Genomic DNA, 18,638 nt, shown 5'->3' with positions numbered 1-18,638 from the left:
CAAGTTACGACTATCAATTATACGAAAAAGGTATGAGGTAGAGTAATATTAAAGAACAAAAACACACGAAAAGGCTCACCGATGAGCCGGAGCTACTGTAGCGGGCTGCCACTCGCGCGGCGCCGGAAGTCTTATCTTATCTTATCTTATCTTATAAATTTCTGCATGGAGAACACCATACCCACCAGGACAGTAAGGTGTTTCTCCAACAACAAACCCTGGATCACACCAGACATAAAAGCTCTCCTGAAGGAGAAGAGGAGAGCTTTTGTGTCAGGCAACAAAGAGGAGCGGAAGATTGTGCAGCGCCAGCTGAGGAGAAGGAAAAGAGAGGAAAAAAGGTCCAACAGGAAAAGGATGGAGGGGCAGCTGCTGCAGAATAAAGCCAAAAGAGTCTGTAGGGGCCTGAAGACCATCTCAGGCTACGGACAACCCAAGACCGGGTCTGGGGGTTCGATCAGATGCCTGCCCCCACTCAGTCTCTCCTGCGGCAGCCTCCACCTACTCCTCCTGCTGGGTGTGTCACCCCCTCCCCTCTTTTCTCCAGAGTCTCCAGCTCCCAGCTACACCAGACAGCCACCATTCCCTCCTGCCCAGCCTTGGCCTTCACAACATCTCAGATGAAGAAGATGAAGGCGAGGAAGGCAGCGGATCCAGATGGCATCAGCCCCCAGCTCCTCAAATCCTGCGCAGACCAGCTGTGTGGAATTGTCCAGCACATGTTCAACCTGAGCCTAAAGCTTAGCAGAGTCCCCCAGCTGTGGAAAACATCCTGCCTGGTCCCGGTGCCAAAGACCCCCCCACCCGAAAGAGCTCAACAGCTTCAGACCAGTGGCGCTGTCGTCTCACCTGATGAAGACCCTGGAGAGACTGGTCCTTGTCCACCTGCGCCCCCTGGTGAGCTCCTTAATGGACCCACTCCAGTTCGCATACCAGCCTGGCACCATTGTGGAGGATGCCATCATCTACCTCCTCCACACTTCACTCTCCCACCTGGAGAAGGTGGGGAGCACTGTGAGGATCATGTTATTTCAATCAATCAATCAATCACATTTTATTTATATAACACTTTTCATACATAAAAATGCAACTCAAAGTGCTTTAAAACATTCAAAGCAAAACATAGAATTATCTTCAATCAAAAGAAAAGATAAATTATTTAAAAGTTGTTGAAAGCCAAACTAAAAAGGTGTGTCTTGAGCTTCCTCTTAAAAATATCAACAGTCTCTGCAGACCTGACGTCCTCTGGCAGGCTATTCCAAAGGTGAGGACCAAAACGGCTGAATGCAGCCTCGCCATGCATTTTGGTCCTCACCCTTGGAATAAATAAAAGGCCGGCGCCAGAGGACCTCAGGATCTGCGAGGGCTGGTATGATAAAAGCAAATCAGATAAATAAGATGGCCCAAGACCATTTAACACATTTATAAACTAATAAAAGTACTTTAAAATCGATCCTGAAACACACAGGGAGCCAATGCAGCAATTTCAAAACTGGCGTAATGTGCTCCCGCCCTCTGGTTCTCGTCAGCACCCGAGCGGCTGAATTCTGCAGTAGTTGCAGTGGTGAAATGCTCTTTTTCGGGAGGCCAGAGAGCAGGGCATTACAGTAATCTAAACGACAGGAAATAAAAGCATGCATCAGCACTTCCGTGTTAGCCTGAGAGAGAAACGGGCGGACTCTGGCGAAATTCTTAAGGTGATAAAAACCAATCTTGGTTACATTTTTAATATGAGGAATAAAACTGAGCTCAGAGTCAAAAATGACGCCAAGGTTCTTCACACAATGTGAGGGATTAAAAATGTGTAGTTTTGGTAAAAGCTTCTCTCTCTGACCTTCGGGACCGATAACTAAAACCTCAGTTTTGTCCTGATTGAGCTATAGAAAATTTTCTGCCATCCATGACTTGATATCTAAAATGCAATTTAAAAGGGTATCAATGGGTCCTGTGTCATCAGGAGACACGGCAATATACAGCTGCGTGTCATCAGCATAGCTGTGAAAGCTGATGCCGTGTCCCCTGATGACATCCCCGAGGGTAAGCATATAAAGATTAAAAAGTAGGGGGCCTAAAATCGAACCTTGAGGAACCCCACATTTAATTTCATGGGTTTTGGAGGAACAAGTATCCATACTTACAAAGAAATATTGGTCTGTGAGATAGGAATAAAACCAGTCAAAAACAGTACCAGAGATGCCCACTAGATTTTTAAGTCTATTTCATAAAATTTGGTGATCTACTGTATCAAAAGCAGCGCTTAGATCCAGTAGCACCAAGACTGAGTTTTCTCACGTCTGCAGTGCACCTAATATCATTTAAAATCCTTAAAAGAGCAGTCTCCGTACTGTGGTTCATCCTAAAACCAGATTGATATTTCTCCAAAATATTATTTGTATTTAAAAAATGATTCAACTGGATGAAAACCAGTTTTTCTAAAATCTTACTTAAAAACGGTAAGTTGGATACGGGTCTGTAATTATTAAAAACGCTCGGGTCAGAACTGCTCTTCTTCAGAAGGGGCTTCACCACTGCCGTTTTAAAGGCAGCGGGGAAGACGCCCGTCTGAAGAGAGCAATTGACTATATTTAAAATTTGTTCCTCAAAAAATCCATAAAATGTCTTAAAAAGAAATGTGGGAATTGGATCCAAAAGGCAGGTTGTTGGGTTTACCTGGGAGAAAAGTGTCCTTGCATCAACCAGGGCAAAACTTTCCAGTGTTTCCCCATGTAAATATGATTGTCCGGGTTTATTAAAACTTGTGTTTTGACGGGCTAAAAGACTGGATCTTATGTCATCGATTTTACTTCTGAAGTGGTCTGCGAAGTCCTCACAGAGAAGTCCTCACTGTCTCTGTGGGGACTTATTAAAATCAGAACTAGTTAAAAGTTCAAAGGTGGAGAAGAGAACTCTGGGGTTGTTTTTATTGACTGTAATGAGGTTTGAGAAATAGGAAGATCTTGCCAGTTTTACTGTTTTATTGTAGGATTTCAGTTGTTCGCATAAAATTTCATAGTGTACGGTAAGTTTACTTTTTCTCCACCTCCTCTCTGCACTCCTGCATTTTCTCTTTGATATTTTGATAGCATTGTTTCTCCATGGGGGTACAGTCTTTGTTTTTGTTGTTTTAATTAGTGGAGCTACTGAATCTAATGATGATTTAAGATGTAGGTTAAAATTGTCAACAATAAGATCACAGGGTGCAGGTAAAATGTCAGCAGGAGTGCTTTTTAAGATCTCGATAAAATTTGCAGCCACCTCAGAAGATAGGTAGCGTTTCTTCACTGTTCTAACCGGGACTGCTAGATGGTTAAAACTGGCGATGTTAAAATAGACACAGTAGTGGTCTGACACTGCCAAGTCAACAACAGAGGACACACCAGCAGACAAGCCATAGGTTATAACCAAATCCAGGGTGTGTCCTCTGTTGTGAGTTGGCTGCAAGACGTGCTGTTTAAAATACAAGCAGTTTAAAAGGTTTAAAAAATCTCTGGATAGTGGGTCCGAGATGTTGTCCATGTGTATATTAAAATCGCCAGTTATTAATATCCTGTTATAACTGGAATGTAAAATGGATAAGAATTCTGAAAATTCTGTAATAAAAGAATTGGAATGATGGGGAGGTCTATAAACGGTAATGCAGAAAATAGGAGGACTGCTAAAACAAAGGCATGGTGTTCAAACGATAAATAGCTGCTAAAAATGATCTCCTTTGATAAAAGAGTATTAATAAAAATTGATGCAGTCCCGCCTCCTCTTTTGCCATCCCTTGTAGAAAATAAAAAGTTAAAATTCGGTGGGCAAGCCTCGTTGAGACAACTGGAGCGTCTGTACCAAGCCATGTCTCAGACAAAAGTATACCATGTAAATTATTGTCTAAAATCAGGTCGTTTATGATAAAAGTTTTGTTTAAAAGGGAGCGCACGTTCAGCACGGCCAGATTAATTATTGTGCTGGACGTGCGCTCATGGTGGTATGAATGAGCAGTATTAATATATACTAGATTACCACTGTTAAAACCACGTTGTTTGCGTGTGCAAGGGAAGCGTCTGCCGGTGATGGTTTCAATGGGAATGTTGTCCGATAGTGGTAATGATAATGAGGGCCTGCAGGGGGAGCTAGTGAGGGTGGTGGTACTGTGAGCAGCTGGTAGTGGCCTGTAAGTGATGGTAGTGACATTGTCATTGCAGCGTTTATGAGTAGAAGAAATATGATTGGTAAGCACGAGTCAGCTGGGAGTGGAATTGGTTACGACATGGTGGATGTTAGCGGCTAAAATCTTGCTACCAAGAGAGTTCGGATGAACACCATCCGGCTGGTAAAAAGACGGGCGATTCCAGAATAGGTTAAAATTGTCAATAAAAGCAAAGTCAAGGTGGCCACAAGTGCGTAGGAGCCATGTGTTCAAGCTTAAAAGGCGGCTGAAGCGCTCGACTCCGCGAGACAATGCCGGCAAAATGCCACTCACCCAGACCGACAGACCGCAGGTTCTTAACAAGGCAAAGAGGGCGTGAAAGTCTCTCTTCGTCTGCTCAGACTGTCGGCGTATTGTCTCGTTTGTCCCAACGTGAACGATGAGCCGGGTTATGGATGATGGCAGAGAGTCAAGAACACCCGGCAGGATGTTAACTATGTCCATTACCTTCGCTGGGAAAACAGCGGGTGACGGAGCCGGGATAGTGAGTACGTCTAATGGTGCTGTCGCCAATTATAACGGTGGTCGGTGGGTGACGTGAGGAGGGAACGTCAAGGGGCTCACCGCCGGCGGGAGATTCACGACTCCACTGTCCAGGATGGCTCCGCCGAGGCCGAGTGAAGACGGTGGATGACACCGGTGAGTGTCGCCGATGATGCTGGTGATGTCGACCACTCGTGTACCGGAGCAGCCCGACGCGTGAGTGGACGGCCGGGTCACCGGCGGACCCGCCCAACATGGGGTTCCCAGCCGAGGTCGTCGCCGTGGGTGGCGGGGAATCCGAGGGAGCCCCTGGGAGCACAGCCCCAGCGTCGGACGCAGCAGTCGGTGTCTCCGACTGCTGTAGTGCAGTGATGGGAACAGGAGACTCACTCGCCAGGGCGGCGAACCGATTGCCCAGGACCAGTTGGGGGCGGTGGGGTGGCTCCCCGGCCCTACGGCCGCGGGACACCACCTCGACCCATGTGTCACTCTGCAGCGGTGTCGAGCAGGATGGCCCCGGGCAGGCAATTGGATCCAACCTCGCCGTGTCCGAGAGGCCAGCCGCCTCAGCCGTCATTGTCGCCGACAGGATTTCACGAGCGTGCCTCCTCATGACCACCGCGGAGAGTTCGGGGAAACGGGTCGCGAAGCAAGAGAATGACCGATTCCTTCTCATGGAGCTCCTCTGAGAGACGACGAATATCCCTTCTTAGGTCAGAGATTGTTTTATTTGCCTTCTCCAGCAGGCCATTGTGCTCGTCACTGTCGTCTGAAGGCATTTTAATACACTAGCACCAAGCTAGCCCCAAGCTAGCCCGTTTCCGTCTCAAGATAGCTGTATGCTAGTCCGCGAGATCAAGCGACCCAGAGATTAACAAAAATTAAAAAATAAATAAATCATAATAAAAAATAAGATAAAAATAGTCTCCAAAAATAAAAAAAAGCAAAAACGCAATGCGCAGGTGAGGTAGACTCGAAGGAGAAAGTGCAGAAGTGAAATCGTTACCATCCACGTCCAAACTCTGACGTCACTTCCTTCACGCTGGGAGAAAAAAAAATCAAAAAATTGATTTCTCCAGTGCTTTCAAACACCATCCAGCCCACCCTATTGGTAGACAAGCTGGAGCGGGCAGGAGTGGCCCACCACCTCACCACATGGATCCAGGACTACCTCACAAACCGGCCACAGGACTGTGTGTCTGACCTGCTCCTCTGCAGCACGGGGGCCCCGCAGGGAACTGTCTTGGCTCCCTTCCTGTTTACCCTCTACACCTCGGACTTCAACTACAGAACCCCTATCTGTTACCTGCAGTAGTTCTCTGACGACTCTGCGATTGTCGGCCTCATCACAGGCTGAGATGATCGGGAGTAGAGAGTATTTACTCAGGGTTTTGTGGACTGATGCCAGCAGAACTGCCTCCTGAAATCCAAAGAGATGGTGGTGGATTTCTGTAGGCGCCATCACTCTGCACCTGCACCAGTGAATATCCGGGGAACAGATGTTGAGAGGGTATCAACTTACAAGTACCTGGGTGTTCATCTGAACAATAAACTGGACTGGAGCGACAACACAGTCGCTCTCTGTAGGAAGATTCTGCACAGGCAGGAAGAGACAGGACACCAAGGTGCAATTTAGTATCCTTTACTTGACTGATGTCTTGCAAGCTAAATAAATAAAATATTGGGATGTATTGATGGATTATTGAATTACTGAATTGTTGAGCGTTTGATTGAGTCTACAAAATAAGGGAAAATTGGAATTAGCACCAACATTCAATATTACAAACAAATAATGTTGTAATGTTCATAATATATCAATCTGATATACTGTCCAAATGCTGGCGTTCCAAATATATGCATTTAATGAAAGTAACTTAAACATTCACAGATAACTGACAGTGTAATGGCGCCATCTAGGGGCCACACAAAATAACTACACTTAGTGACGACAGGAAAGCGGACACATATTCGATACAAATTCAACCCCTACATCAATGCAATAATTTGTCACAACATTGGAATACACGGCAATATAAAAATAAGGAACTAACCATGCCCTTACAGTCACATATTGATGATCGCAAACGGCGGAGACCCTATGCTAGGTAGCTAATGTGGCTAACCTTCTCACGAGCATACGGGCCGGCATTACCTAAAAGATACAAGTAAATGAAGGCGTACTTCCGTTTTTGTCATTAACTCAGGGCTTAAAGTAGCATCAATGAAATAAGAAATAACAAGGAATCATCACGAACTAGGCTGATATCGAGCTGAACGTTTAAGTTTGCACCTGACTCAAACCCGGAAACAGGAAACGTCTGAAACAATGCGAGATACAAAACACGTGAATGTGAACTGACGGCAACGAAATTAAAGAGAATGCTCAGCCTTTACTACAGTTCATATTCTTATAATATCAGTGCTAAGTTTCGATTCCTAGTTAGCTGCGCGGAAAAACCACAAACGAAGTACGGCCAATTTAAAAAAATAAATAAATAAATAAAAACGCGTGCGCGGACGGCGTTCCTCCTGCTGCAGCTGCGTTGCGATAGCACGGAAGCTCACCCCCGCTTGAGCTGCCGTGGTCCTCTCGGTCAGCCGCTCCGCTCGCTTCGTACCGGCTGGCAAGCACGGGCCGCGGCGACTCTGGCCGTGGGCCCATTGATCTCCACAGCGGCTGCGGCAGCGGTCGCTCTTGGCAGGGTCGGAGATCCTGCCCGGGCCGGCCCGGCCTACTCATTTGGCCCACGCCTAGCCATAGAACTGACACGATGCAGCTTATGACCCAAAAGTCAGAATCGGCTAAGTACGTCTAATGGCAACATTGAGCCAACAAGTTCACCACACAAATGCACATATCCAGCTAGTATTTAGCTTATAGCATATGCAGCTGCAGCATATACATAAATACTGTACATACAGATACATCATATGGTTACATATTGCTTAGATTAGATGGACTTTCCTTGCTTGCCCTTAAAATGCTGCAATCGTGTTTGTCATATATGTTTTCTTTCTAAAGGAAGACAAGGTTAGCCAATAAATTGGTGTTCAGTAGCATGCTTTCAGTAACAGCTGCATTTATGTATTATCTTGAACTTCTAAAAAATAAAGCTCTTGTGAAAAATAACACTAAATATTGTATTTAAATAATACTATTAAATAATGTAAAATGTATTGAAATAAATATACTGATTAAAAATAGCTCTTTGAGAATCCATGATAAAGTTCACAAATAGTAAAAAGTTAATGAAATTAAAGAACACAGAAGTTCGTGTGATTGGTCCAAAAATAATTCCTTTTTTTTGTTAAGAATCCGAATCGAGAATCGTTAGGAACCGGAATCGAACCAAAGAACCGGAACCGCAATTGTCCAAATTCAAATGATGCCCAACCCTAGTCACTAGGCATGATATTGGTATTCTCTGTAAAGCAAAAGTTTCTCCCTGTTCTGAATAACATTCCATGCAGCCAGCCATGTTTTTCATTGTTTTACTTTGTTCTCTGTAGGGTAAGCAAACCCTTTAAAGTCGACGGATGATCACGTGATTTTTTTTTTTTTTTTTTTTTTTTTTTTTTTTTTTTTTTTTAAGACTACACAAAAAGGCAAGAACCGGCCTCGCCGAGTTTCCATTCAAACTTCCGTCAAAAAAGGGAAAACTCCCAACTATATACCATGTTTGAATGGTCTCAATAGGCCAACTTAAACCATACTTAGGATAAGTCAATCACACCATACTTTTCATGATTATTTTTGTTATGTTCGATGAAGACGTTGTGGTAGCCGTTACGCTACATGGTCATTCAAATTCTTCCCCAGACTCTGCGCACTTCATGCTTGCAAAGCACTTTGTGCTTTGGGATTGTGGATTAACATCTCAAACAACATGGTGTTATATGTTTTAAGGCTCAATATTTTTGTTTTTTGCTGTCCCCATCCAGTTTTTTTTCTTACGATCCAATGACAGCCTTATTTCATTAATATTATTGTTTATTTGAATACAAAATAAGTTCCAAAAATGTACTTTGTTCTCTGTAGGGTAAGCAAACCCTTTAAAATCGCCGGACGATCACGTGACTTTTTTTTTTTTTTTTTAAGACAACACAGAGAGGCAAGAACCGGCCTCGCCGAGTTTCCATTCAAACATCTGTCAAAAGTGCAAACTCTCAACTATATACCATGTTTGAATGGTCTCAATAGGCCAACTTAAACCATACTTAGGATAAATCGATCACACCATATTTTTCATGATTATTTTTGTTATGTTCGATGAAGAGGTTGTGGTAGTCGTTATGCTACATGGTCATTCAAATTCTTCCCCAGACTCTGCACTTCATGCTTGCAAAGTACTTTGTGCTTTGGGATTGTGGATTAACATCTCAAACAACATGGTACTATATTTTTGAAGGCTCAATATGTTTGTTTTTTGCTGTCCCCATCCAGTTTTTTCTCTTACGATCCAATGACAGCCTTATTTTATTAATATTATTACTTGAATACAAAACACGTGCAAAAAATGTGGTGTCACTGAGTAATGTGGTAACAATTTTTACTCTGAAAATTCACTAGAATGCACTAGAATGAAGTATAAAATAACAACAACAAAAAAAACTTGCTCCACTCCCGCCGGCATCCACCCACCCAAGTAGATTTCAAATCTGTGGGAAACGCTGTATACTAAAACTCCCTCTGAATTGCTTTAAGTGATCTTTTATTTTTCATAAGTTACATTATATCCTTATATAATGTAGCCCCTTCGACTATACTTCGATGTGGATGATAGACAATGTTCCATTCATCGTTACCTTATCATTAAATTGCTCCTCAGTATAATATTCACATTTGTAATTTGGAATTAGTCCATTGATTATACCCTCACCCACTTCATATATTTTACTCTCTAAATCAGCATCTAAGTTTATGTACGAATCCATGTTTCGTTATTTGCATCTTTCCTCTATCCACTCAAGCACTCATCCTTAGCCTGTACCAGGAGTGTCAAACTCATTTTAGCTCAGGGGCCACATGGAGGAAAATCTATTCCCAAACGGGCCGGATCGGTAAAATCATGGTATATAAAAACTACAACTTCAGATTGTTTTATTTGTTTTAATACTGTCCAAAATAAGACAAACACAACATCACTATTAATAATAAAACAAGTCAAGTTTTTTGAAAATTCTGAGGACAAAGAACACACCAACACACAATGCCTCAGTGATTCAAAGATCCAGAACAGTATCACAGACCACAGAACTATATCAGGGTGTCATTTCTCAAGCAGAAATGTAGATAAAAATAATAAAATCCTGTTGCCCAAACAAGAGTCACAGTTACAAATCAAGAATAGGTATATTGGGGTAATGAGTGTCCCCGTTTTTCTTTGTTCATTAAATACACGAGTTCCTTTCAGATTCTTTGCTTGCATTAACAGATTATTCCTCTGCTTTCTACTGATGAATTTTATAATGATAGCTTTTTCAATGATAGTCTTTCTTGGTAATGTGTGAAAAAACAGAAATATCGCTTTGATTCTTTTATGTTCTTACGATGCAGAAATCCTACCACTTGTTGCTCTAGTGTCAGCAGTTCTCCCGTGGTGCACCTTCTGCAAACATGGAGACAACAGTAGCTCGAGCGTAGGTTCTGTGTTGAGTTTCCAGACCTGTTAATACCAAGTTATCTCTTTTAGCCTATTGTTCCAGTTCGTCCACCCTCTGCTCCAGCTCAATAATCTTCCTGTCTTTCTCGATTAGCATGGCTTTCAATGTTTTTACTTCCTCTTCTAGTCCAATTAGTCGTTCCTGCTGGGATGTTAGTTTTAACAGCTCAGCCGACATAAAGATATTTTAATCTCTTCCAGGTCATCTGCAGTTGACATGTCTATGTCCCTTGCATTATTTCTTATACTCTGCATTCTCTCTTTCTCATTCTCTAAACTAAAAAAGTAATCCGTGTAGTTCCTCCTCGCTGTTGGCTCCTCGTCCAAATTCAAACAATGCCGTCGCATTGTCTGTAAACATGGAGCTATCGAAACTCAAAAGAAAGGATGATTTAAAAAATCTCCAGTTTAATACCGAGTGGACCGACAAATATACGTCTGGCCCCCAGCCCCTTGGGTTTTTGATAATGTGGACCCCTGAATAATTGAGTTGAATAGCTCTGCCGTAAATAATGCTGACTGCCATTTACATAGACCAGGGCTTGCCAACTGCGGCCCTCGAGGGCCTATGCCTATCGAGCATGTTTTAGATGTTTCACACCTCCAACACGCTTGAATCAAATCATCAGATCATCAGCAAGCACAGCAGAATCCTGATAATAATCCTGATCATTTGAATCAGGTGTGTTGGAGAAGGGAAGCATCTAAAACATGCAGAATATTGGCCCTTGAGGACAGGAGTTGGTGACCCCTGGCATAGACTGTTTGTAAAAATCTGAGAAAAACGTCAGGGAAGGTGTCAGTGTTAGTCTTATTGGATTTTAGTGCATCATTTTATACAATTGATCATAACATACTTTTGAATAGGTTGGAAACTTGGGTGGGATTAAATGGAACAGTCCTAAAATGGTTTAGGTCTTAATTAGAGGAAAGGAGTTACTTTGTGACCATTGGAAGTTTTGAATCAGATCGGATGGCCATGACATGTGCTATATAAATAAAACTGCCTTGTCTTGCCTTCCCATTTGCATAATAATTTGGAGTGTATACAGCTCATGTTTTACAAGAGAGTAACATAAATTTTAATTTCATATCACATCGCAGGGCGTCCGTAGATTGTGTGGTTTTGAGTTGCCAGCCGTTTATTCTTTTTTCTTTTGTTTCCGATGGTCTGGTCCAAGTCGGGATCGGACGCATCGCTCTGCGTGCGACAGGCACAAGTCAAGGTGGTACCACTGTAGAAACCATAATTCACAACATCAAAGTCACCGCCTGAGATTTGCCTTGACCAAACCAAATGTGTGTTTGTCTTTTTGTGTCCTGCAGATGTCGATGAAACATATCTTCGTCCTGAACAAAAGGAACCAGACTTAACTCGCATCAAAAAGGAGGAGAAGGAACAGCCCCTTCACATTAACAAGGAGGAGGAGGGGATAACATCACCACTGCCCTTTGTCCCTTTAAAGAGTGAAGATGAAGACAAGGGTGAGCGTGAGGAGGACAGAGGGGTGGAGCCTCCAAGCAGCAGCTCGAGTCAACACATGACAACAGAAGGTGATGTAGACCACTGGGGACCATCACAAGCACATAGTGATGACACATCACACTCTCCTGACACTTCTATATGTGGGAAAACATTAAGTTCAAAGTGGTCTTTAAAAGTGCACACAACACAACACACAGTGGAGAAAAAAAATCCTGCTCAGTTTGTGGCAAAAGCTTTGCTCATAAATCAATTTTAATAAATCACACAAGAACACACAGTGGAGAAAACCCTTTTTCCTGCTCGGTTTGTGGCAAAAGCTTCTGTGTAAAGTCACATTTAACAGAACACATAAGAACACACAGTGGAGAAAAAAACTTTTCCTGCTTAAACTGTGGAAAAAGCTTCTCTCAAGTCAAGTTTAACAGAACACACAGTGGAGAAAACCCCTTTTCCTGCACAGTTTGTGGCAAATGCTTCTCTGTAAATTCAAGTTTAACAAAACACACAAGAACGCACAGTGGAGAAAAACCTTTCATGCTTTTATTATGGCAAAGGCGTCTCTCAAAAGTCAAGTTTAACAGAACACACAAGAACACACAGTGGAGAAAACCCTTTTTCTTACTCAATCTCTGGAAAAAGCTTCTCTCGAAAGTCAAGTTTAACAAAACACACAAGAACGCACAGTGGAGAAAAACCTTTTTCATGCTCATATTATGGCAAAGGCTTCTCTCAAAAGTCAAGTTTAACAGAACACACAAGAACACACAGTGGAGAAGACCTTTTTTCCTGCTCAGTGTGTGGCAAAAGCTTCTCTCATAAATCAAATTTAATCAAGCACATGAGAACACACACTGGGAAGAAACCATTCAGTAACAGTGTTTTTGCTAAAAGATTCTCCACTAAAGAGCATGTTGAGAAACACAAGTGTTCTGGTGAGAATAGCAGCGATCCTTGAAGCTTAAAAAAAATAAAATAAAAAATGTGATCTATTGAGTACTGAATTTTGCAAAGATCTTTTAAAGAGACAAAGCCAATTTTGGCACTGAGAGAAAAAACATTTTGTCTTAGTGATGGTGACGTTTTTTTTTTTTGTCAAATATTTTTATTGACTTTTTTCAGTTATGAGATGGGTACATTCGATCAGGAGACAACAATAATAGGAAAAAACTTTTCAACAAGTACAATTCGGTGATGCAAAGTATGTCTCCATCAGTGTGAAAGCACATCAAAAATAAATTGTCATACTATACCCAAACAACACACTCAACCACACATTTCAGGTCTTTTAAAAAAAAAAGGACAAGTTAAATAATAAAATGAGTAAACAAACAAACAGACAGGAAAACAAATATATAAATTAAAACAATTAAAAAACTACAACAGAAAAAGAATTGAATGATAGTAATGGTATTCAGCACATATCCTAAGATAAATGAATGAGGGGGAACTTATAAAAATGAAAACACAATCAGTAGCTCAATGGTTCTCCGCATCAATATGCAGGGTATCTATATGAAGCGAAGGGCTGCCAGGTTTTGTGAAAGGCCTGGAGGGAACCTTTCAGGGAAAATCTGATCTTCTCAAGCTCTATGGCGGCGCAAAGCTGCTGACACGTATATCCGACCAACCAATCACAGCACGCACAGTATGTTACACTCCCCGCCTCCCCATTTGTTTGTATAGCGGGGAGCTTAAGCAGAAAGTCACCACGAAGCAGAGTTGGTCCCGAAAAGAAACTCCACATCCACAGTGTCGATTTGGTTTGGCTTTTCCTCAGAGGAGAAAGCACAAACCAGTTGTTTGCAGAGACTCTGTTCGGACGTCAGCGGCGGCAGCAAAAGCAAACTGAGATCAGTCCATTGGTAGCTGGAGGCAGCCGCTAGCTCCAAGCTAACGCAACCCACGGTAACACAGCCAGTTAACAAGAGCACTCCATATGAAAAAACAAGCAAGCAGTGTAAAGAAGTCATTGAGGCAGTGACTTATTACCTTGCTGAAGACATGATTCCCATTAAAACTGTGGAAAACGAGGGCTTTAAAAGACTAAAAAGTACTAGACCTGCATTACGAGCTGTTTTTATGTTTACATTGTTACCTTTTATGTTTACATTCAATGCACATTTTGATAAAAAATGTCACAGTTCAAATTAAAACCTGTTCAGAAAGCTTAGCTGACTTAAAATGTCTTTTTTTTCTTTTAGAGTTTTATACACATTTTAAATATGTTTTATGTTTAACATGAGGAAAATGGTCAGAAATGTGCAAATTAGCCTTAAAAAAAACAATGAAAAAAAAGAATCATGATAAATCATGATCGTGATTTTATTTTTAAAAAATCGTGATCTGGTATTTTTGCCAGATCGCCCACCCCTACCCATCCCTAATGTAAATTAAATCGGATGTCAGTCGTCTTTGCCTGTAATAACATTTGTGAACATTATGCTTTTCGGGTTTAACACAAAAGGAGTAAGAAGATGTGCTTTTGAAATCGTAGCCCTTTTCCACAACCAATAAAATCCCTTTTTCCACTTGCTCAAGTGGCCTTGATTACACTGTGTGAAAATGTGAATCAGGGCTGATCTGACTGGCCTGGAGACGAGTTGGCAACCTGATGGTGACTGGAGTCTGCGCTGCTTGGCTCCTGAAGAATTTCTGGGTCGCCTCAGCGACTCATTTAAGATTTCTTTCCAGACTTTTCAGGGTCTCGAGTGGGTCTGGGAGACATCACGGAAAATTGTTTATTTTGATTAAAGCAAAATTATGTTTTTGGTCATTGTTGATATACAAATGAGTATTTTGTATACCGTATTTTCCGGAATATACGTCGCTCCGGAGTAGAAGTCACACCAGAAAAGGCATAATAAAGTAAAAAATATATATAAGTCGCACTGGAGTATAAGTCAAATTTTTTAAGGAAATTTATTTGATAAAATCCAACACCAAGAACAGTTATTTAAAATTTGAATAACGAACAATTTAAAATAAAAATAGAATAGAGACAACAACAGGCTGAACGATGTGCATGCGTTACATTACACAACGCCCCCCCTCCACCACCCGGAAGCCAAGTTGCATCCGTCGTGTAACGCTGATAAATCTGTCCATATAAATCAAAATAATAAAATTGTGCGCTAAGTACACATTTCCCCTGAGATACGATGGTAACATTTAGCTTACATTCACTGTATGTGAATTTGGGGGATTCAGCGGAGCGCCTCATCCAAACAGTCACTCGAATCAAAGAGCGTGACCGGACACAGTGATAGGGAACAACGTGGCTTTAATAGCACTCCAATCCATTCCACAGAGCTCAACAACTAGCTCAATCCCGGCGCGTACGCGACGACGAAGAGGTGCGCGTCTGCTGCTAACGGCTAACAGACTCCAAACATCACTCATTAGGACCCCTTAGCTGTCCAACAATATGCCCGACATAAATCAACGTAAAGAAAGGACCCATTGGCTGCCCGAAAACATGTCTGGTGTAAAACACACAAGTTAAATAGTAAACCAATGCCTTTATAAACGAAGCACTAATGAGGAATTTACAACAGGTATGTCAGAAAGACTGGGGGGAACCAAAGTTTAGTTCCGCCTTGGTGCGTAATCAATGGTCTATACTACCCGCTTCAGCCAGTGTAAATTCTCAAAATGAATGTGGACAACACTACAAGTTAGATAACTTTAAACTCACCAAAACAGTCGTAGATAGATTAAATAAATCTTTTATTTATCGCCGACCATGTAGAATGTTTCCAAGTCTCCAAAAGTATTTATGTATTCGGTCGTAATTATCTCTGTGTTGTCTCCGCACCGTACGTGTGTGTAAGACCACAAGCACTGCAAGTAGATGTATTGATAGTTAAATTGCCTTTTTATATTTTTATTATACTATTCTAATTACTTATTTAACAAAATATGGTTTAAATTATACATGCATTTGAATAGCTTTAAGGATTTATCTTTGTTTCTTTATGTGAAATGATATACAGGTCTGCCCAGCTCTGCACTACATGTTATTCTGCCCTTTGTAAAGTCAAAAGAACGCCCTCCTGTGGTTGTTTGGTGTATTGTTTGCTGACCTTGAAAAGGAAAGGAAAGGGATACAATATAATAATGTGTTAATAATTTCACACATAAATCTCTCCGGAGTATGGAAAAACGCGACTTATAGTCCGGAAAATACGGTATTCATTTTTATTGGCTTTTTAGTTTATAATCATTCAATCTGATTTTTACATGTAATCATTTATGATTAAGCAAGTATTTAGCCAAATTCTTTTTCCTGGTAAATGTACTGTCTATATACGTTTTCTTTAATATTGTTGTAGTAAGATCATTTTTGTAATTGCATTATCTGCAGTGTTGGGAAAATTCATTTTCTGCGCAAACTAGTTCAAAGTTCAGCTCACAAATTTTAAAATGAACCAGTGCAATTCACAGTTGAATTTTTTTCATTGTTCATCATTCCAAAAATGAACTAGTTTATTCATAGCTTGTTTTTTGACAATTGGGCTCTATTTCACAAAGCAGATTAATCAAACTCTGAGTTTAATCCTGAAGTCTAAATTGATCTACTCTGAGATAGGAAATTATGAGTTTCCGGTCCCAGATCAGATGATTTGAATCAGTTTACTCAAGTCAGAGAACTTTCACCTGGAGTTAAGCGCGTGCACCACAACTATGAAAAGACAGCATGAATGGAGCCCTGATTTTCTGAGTTACCTTGGCAACGAGGAAGGGACATGGGAGAACATTGCTGCTCAGGTCAATATATGCGGAAGTTTCAAGTCCTTTTCAATCACAATAATATAACAGAGGAAAACTGCTTGCTTCCGCCTATTAATTTATTTAATTTCGGTGCAATCTCACGGGGGAGAAGCACACTCAACAGCTGAGGAAATATAAAAACATTGCTCAAACAGTTAAGACCTCAGCATAAGCTGGGGGTATGATGAAAAAAATGGTTGAATTTACTCAATTATATTTCATCAAATGGTTGCACAAAATAAAATAATCTGGAGCCAGATACATTTTTAAATAGAAGCATAGTCTACTTAAAAAAAAGTATCTTAATGCAGATGATTCTATTTCATGCAACCACTTGATGAAATAAAATACAGTGCCTAATGGACTTCTCATATACTGACGCTGATTGGTTCTTTTTAATGACAGACGCTAGCTACGCTATGACAAAACCCGCCTGGGCAAACTGAAGGAATGAGGAAATGAAAAGGGGTATGTGTGGCTATGAAAGAGGGCGTAGACAGAGAGAAATTCGAGGTTCATTGAAATAAACCTGGTCTCGATCAGGTTAAGATCAGAGAGGCTGTTACTGCAGTAACTGACCGAGAGCTTAAGTTACCTCTCTCTCTGAAACCGGCTAGGGCAAGGGTCGGCAACCTTTCACACTCAAAGAGCCTTTTCGACACGGTTTTCACAGAAAAGAAAGCACTGGGAGCCGCAACACTTTGTGACATTTACCTCTAAAAAACCCCAGCTTGTTTGAGTTCCGAGGCACCGCTTCGTTGTATAAAACCTTATATTGCCATTGCACACTCACGTCTACATATTACTACCTACAAAACACATTCAATCACTAATTTGACGCTTGAGTTGATCAAAAGAGTACAAAAACCAAGCCGGCCCCATCGTGCCCCGAGCCTTTGAAACGTCACACCAGCAAACACACCTGCCCAATACAATGCAATACAATCCATATTTATTTTGGCTACAACACCTTCACAAAATGCCTTCTTTCAGGTTTAAAGCCATGAGTGATGCAGTAAATAAAACAATGATCCAACTAACCAAGTCTAAAGTGCATGTTAAAACGAAAGACTTACCTCACCACGTGAGGGGGGCTTTTTTGCAACAAAGCATCTCACCGATCTATATTAAACAAGCCAATGTAATCCAGCGAACCTTACTTTTTTCACTCATTATTGTCTGTGAATATATATATATATATATATATATATATATATATATTTTTTTTTTTTAAGGCCACATTCAGCAGACGGAGGACATGTCATTGTGTCGCACTCACCTCTGGCCATGAAATCTTGCTTTATTTGAGTATTTGCTATTTTCACCGCTTTGAATTGGCTAGAATCGCATAAAAAGTGCAGACGAAGTAGGGACAGACCATTAGAATTGATATGTGATTAAAAAAATGAATTTGACCATATTTGGACTTACGAGATATTCGGCCGACAGCAAAGGTGGGTAGAGTAGCCAACAATCGTACTCAAGTAAAAGTCCTGTTACTTAAGAATAATGACTCAAGTAAAAGTAAAAAGTAGTCATCCAAATAATTACTTGAGTAAAAGTAAAAAAGTACTTGGTGAAAAAACTACTCAAGTACTGAGTAACTGTAGCATCTCATTTATTTTTTATATTTTTAAAAACAACCATTCAGTCAGACGAAAATACAAAATAATCAACTTCAGGCAAATTAGTCAATCAATCAATGAAATGAATTACATTTAATTAAAGAATAAAATAATAATAATTTTAAGATAAATGCAAGTACTTTAATAAACAATAAAATAATAATAGTATAAATAAAAGAAATAAATTAAGCACATGTAGCACAAAATTTCAGCTCCTGTACTTTTTTTTTTTTTTAACAGGCTCCGCAGGCAGAACAATAAAGTAGCCCATGAACTCGTATAAACTGTGCGTGTGTGTGTCTGTGTGTGTGTTTCAGTCTGTGTGTATGTGACAAAACATGCAAAAGAACCAAAGAACCTCCTCTTCTGTGTCTGCATAGTCGGCATTGCTGCATGACATTTTCGATCCGTTTCATTCA

General features: G+C 41.0%; 1 protein-coding gene across 6 annotated transcripts in view; it reads left to right on the top strand.

Moving 5' to 3' along the window:
* LOC147135059 (uncharacterized) overlaps window positions 1-18,638 on the top strand; it is a 48,605-nt gene that overhangs the window by 12,664 nt on the left and 17,303 nt on the right. For 5 of the 6 annotated variants that reach the window (XM_086055167.1, XM_086055166.1, XM_086055168.1 and 2 more), the window contains exons 2-3: window positions 11,520-11,564; window positions 11,665-11,892. In XM_086055167.1, the coding sequence (XP_085911293.1) occupies window positions 11,520-11,564; window positions 11,665-11,892 (273 nt within the window). The remainder of the gene's footprint in view (window positions 1-11,519; window positions 11,565-11,664; window positions 11,893-18,638) is intronic. The other variant, XM_086055164.1, reaches the window with a different exon arrangement.

This window comes from Filicampus tigris, chromosome 16 (genome assembly GCF_054856515.1).
Source record: "Filicampus tigris isolate MCC_2025a chromosome 16, RoL_Ftig_1.0, whole genome shotgun sequence".
Taxonomy (NCBI): Eukaryota; Metazoa; Chordata; class Actinopteri; order Syngnathiformes; family Syngnathidae; genus Filicampus; species Filicampus tigris.
The sequence above is the reverse complement of the archived record's forward strand: the minus strand, read 5'-3'. Positions and strand labels throughout refer to the sequence as shown.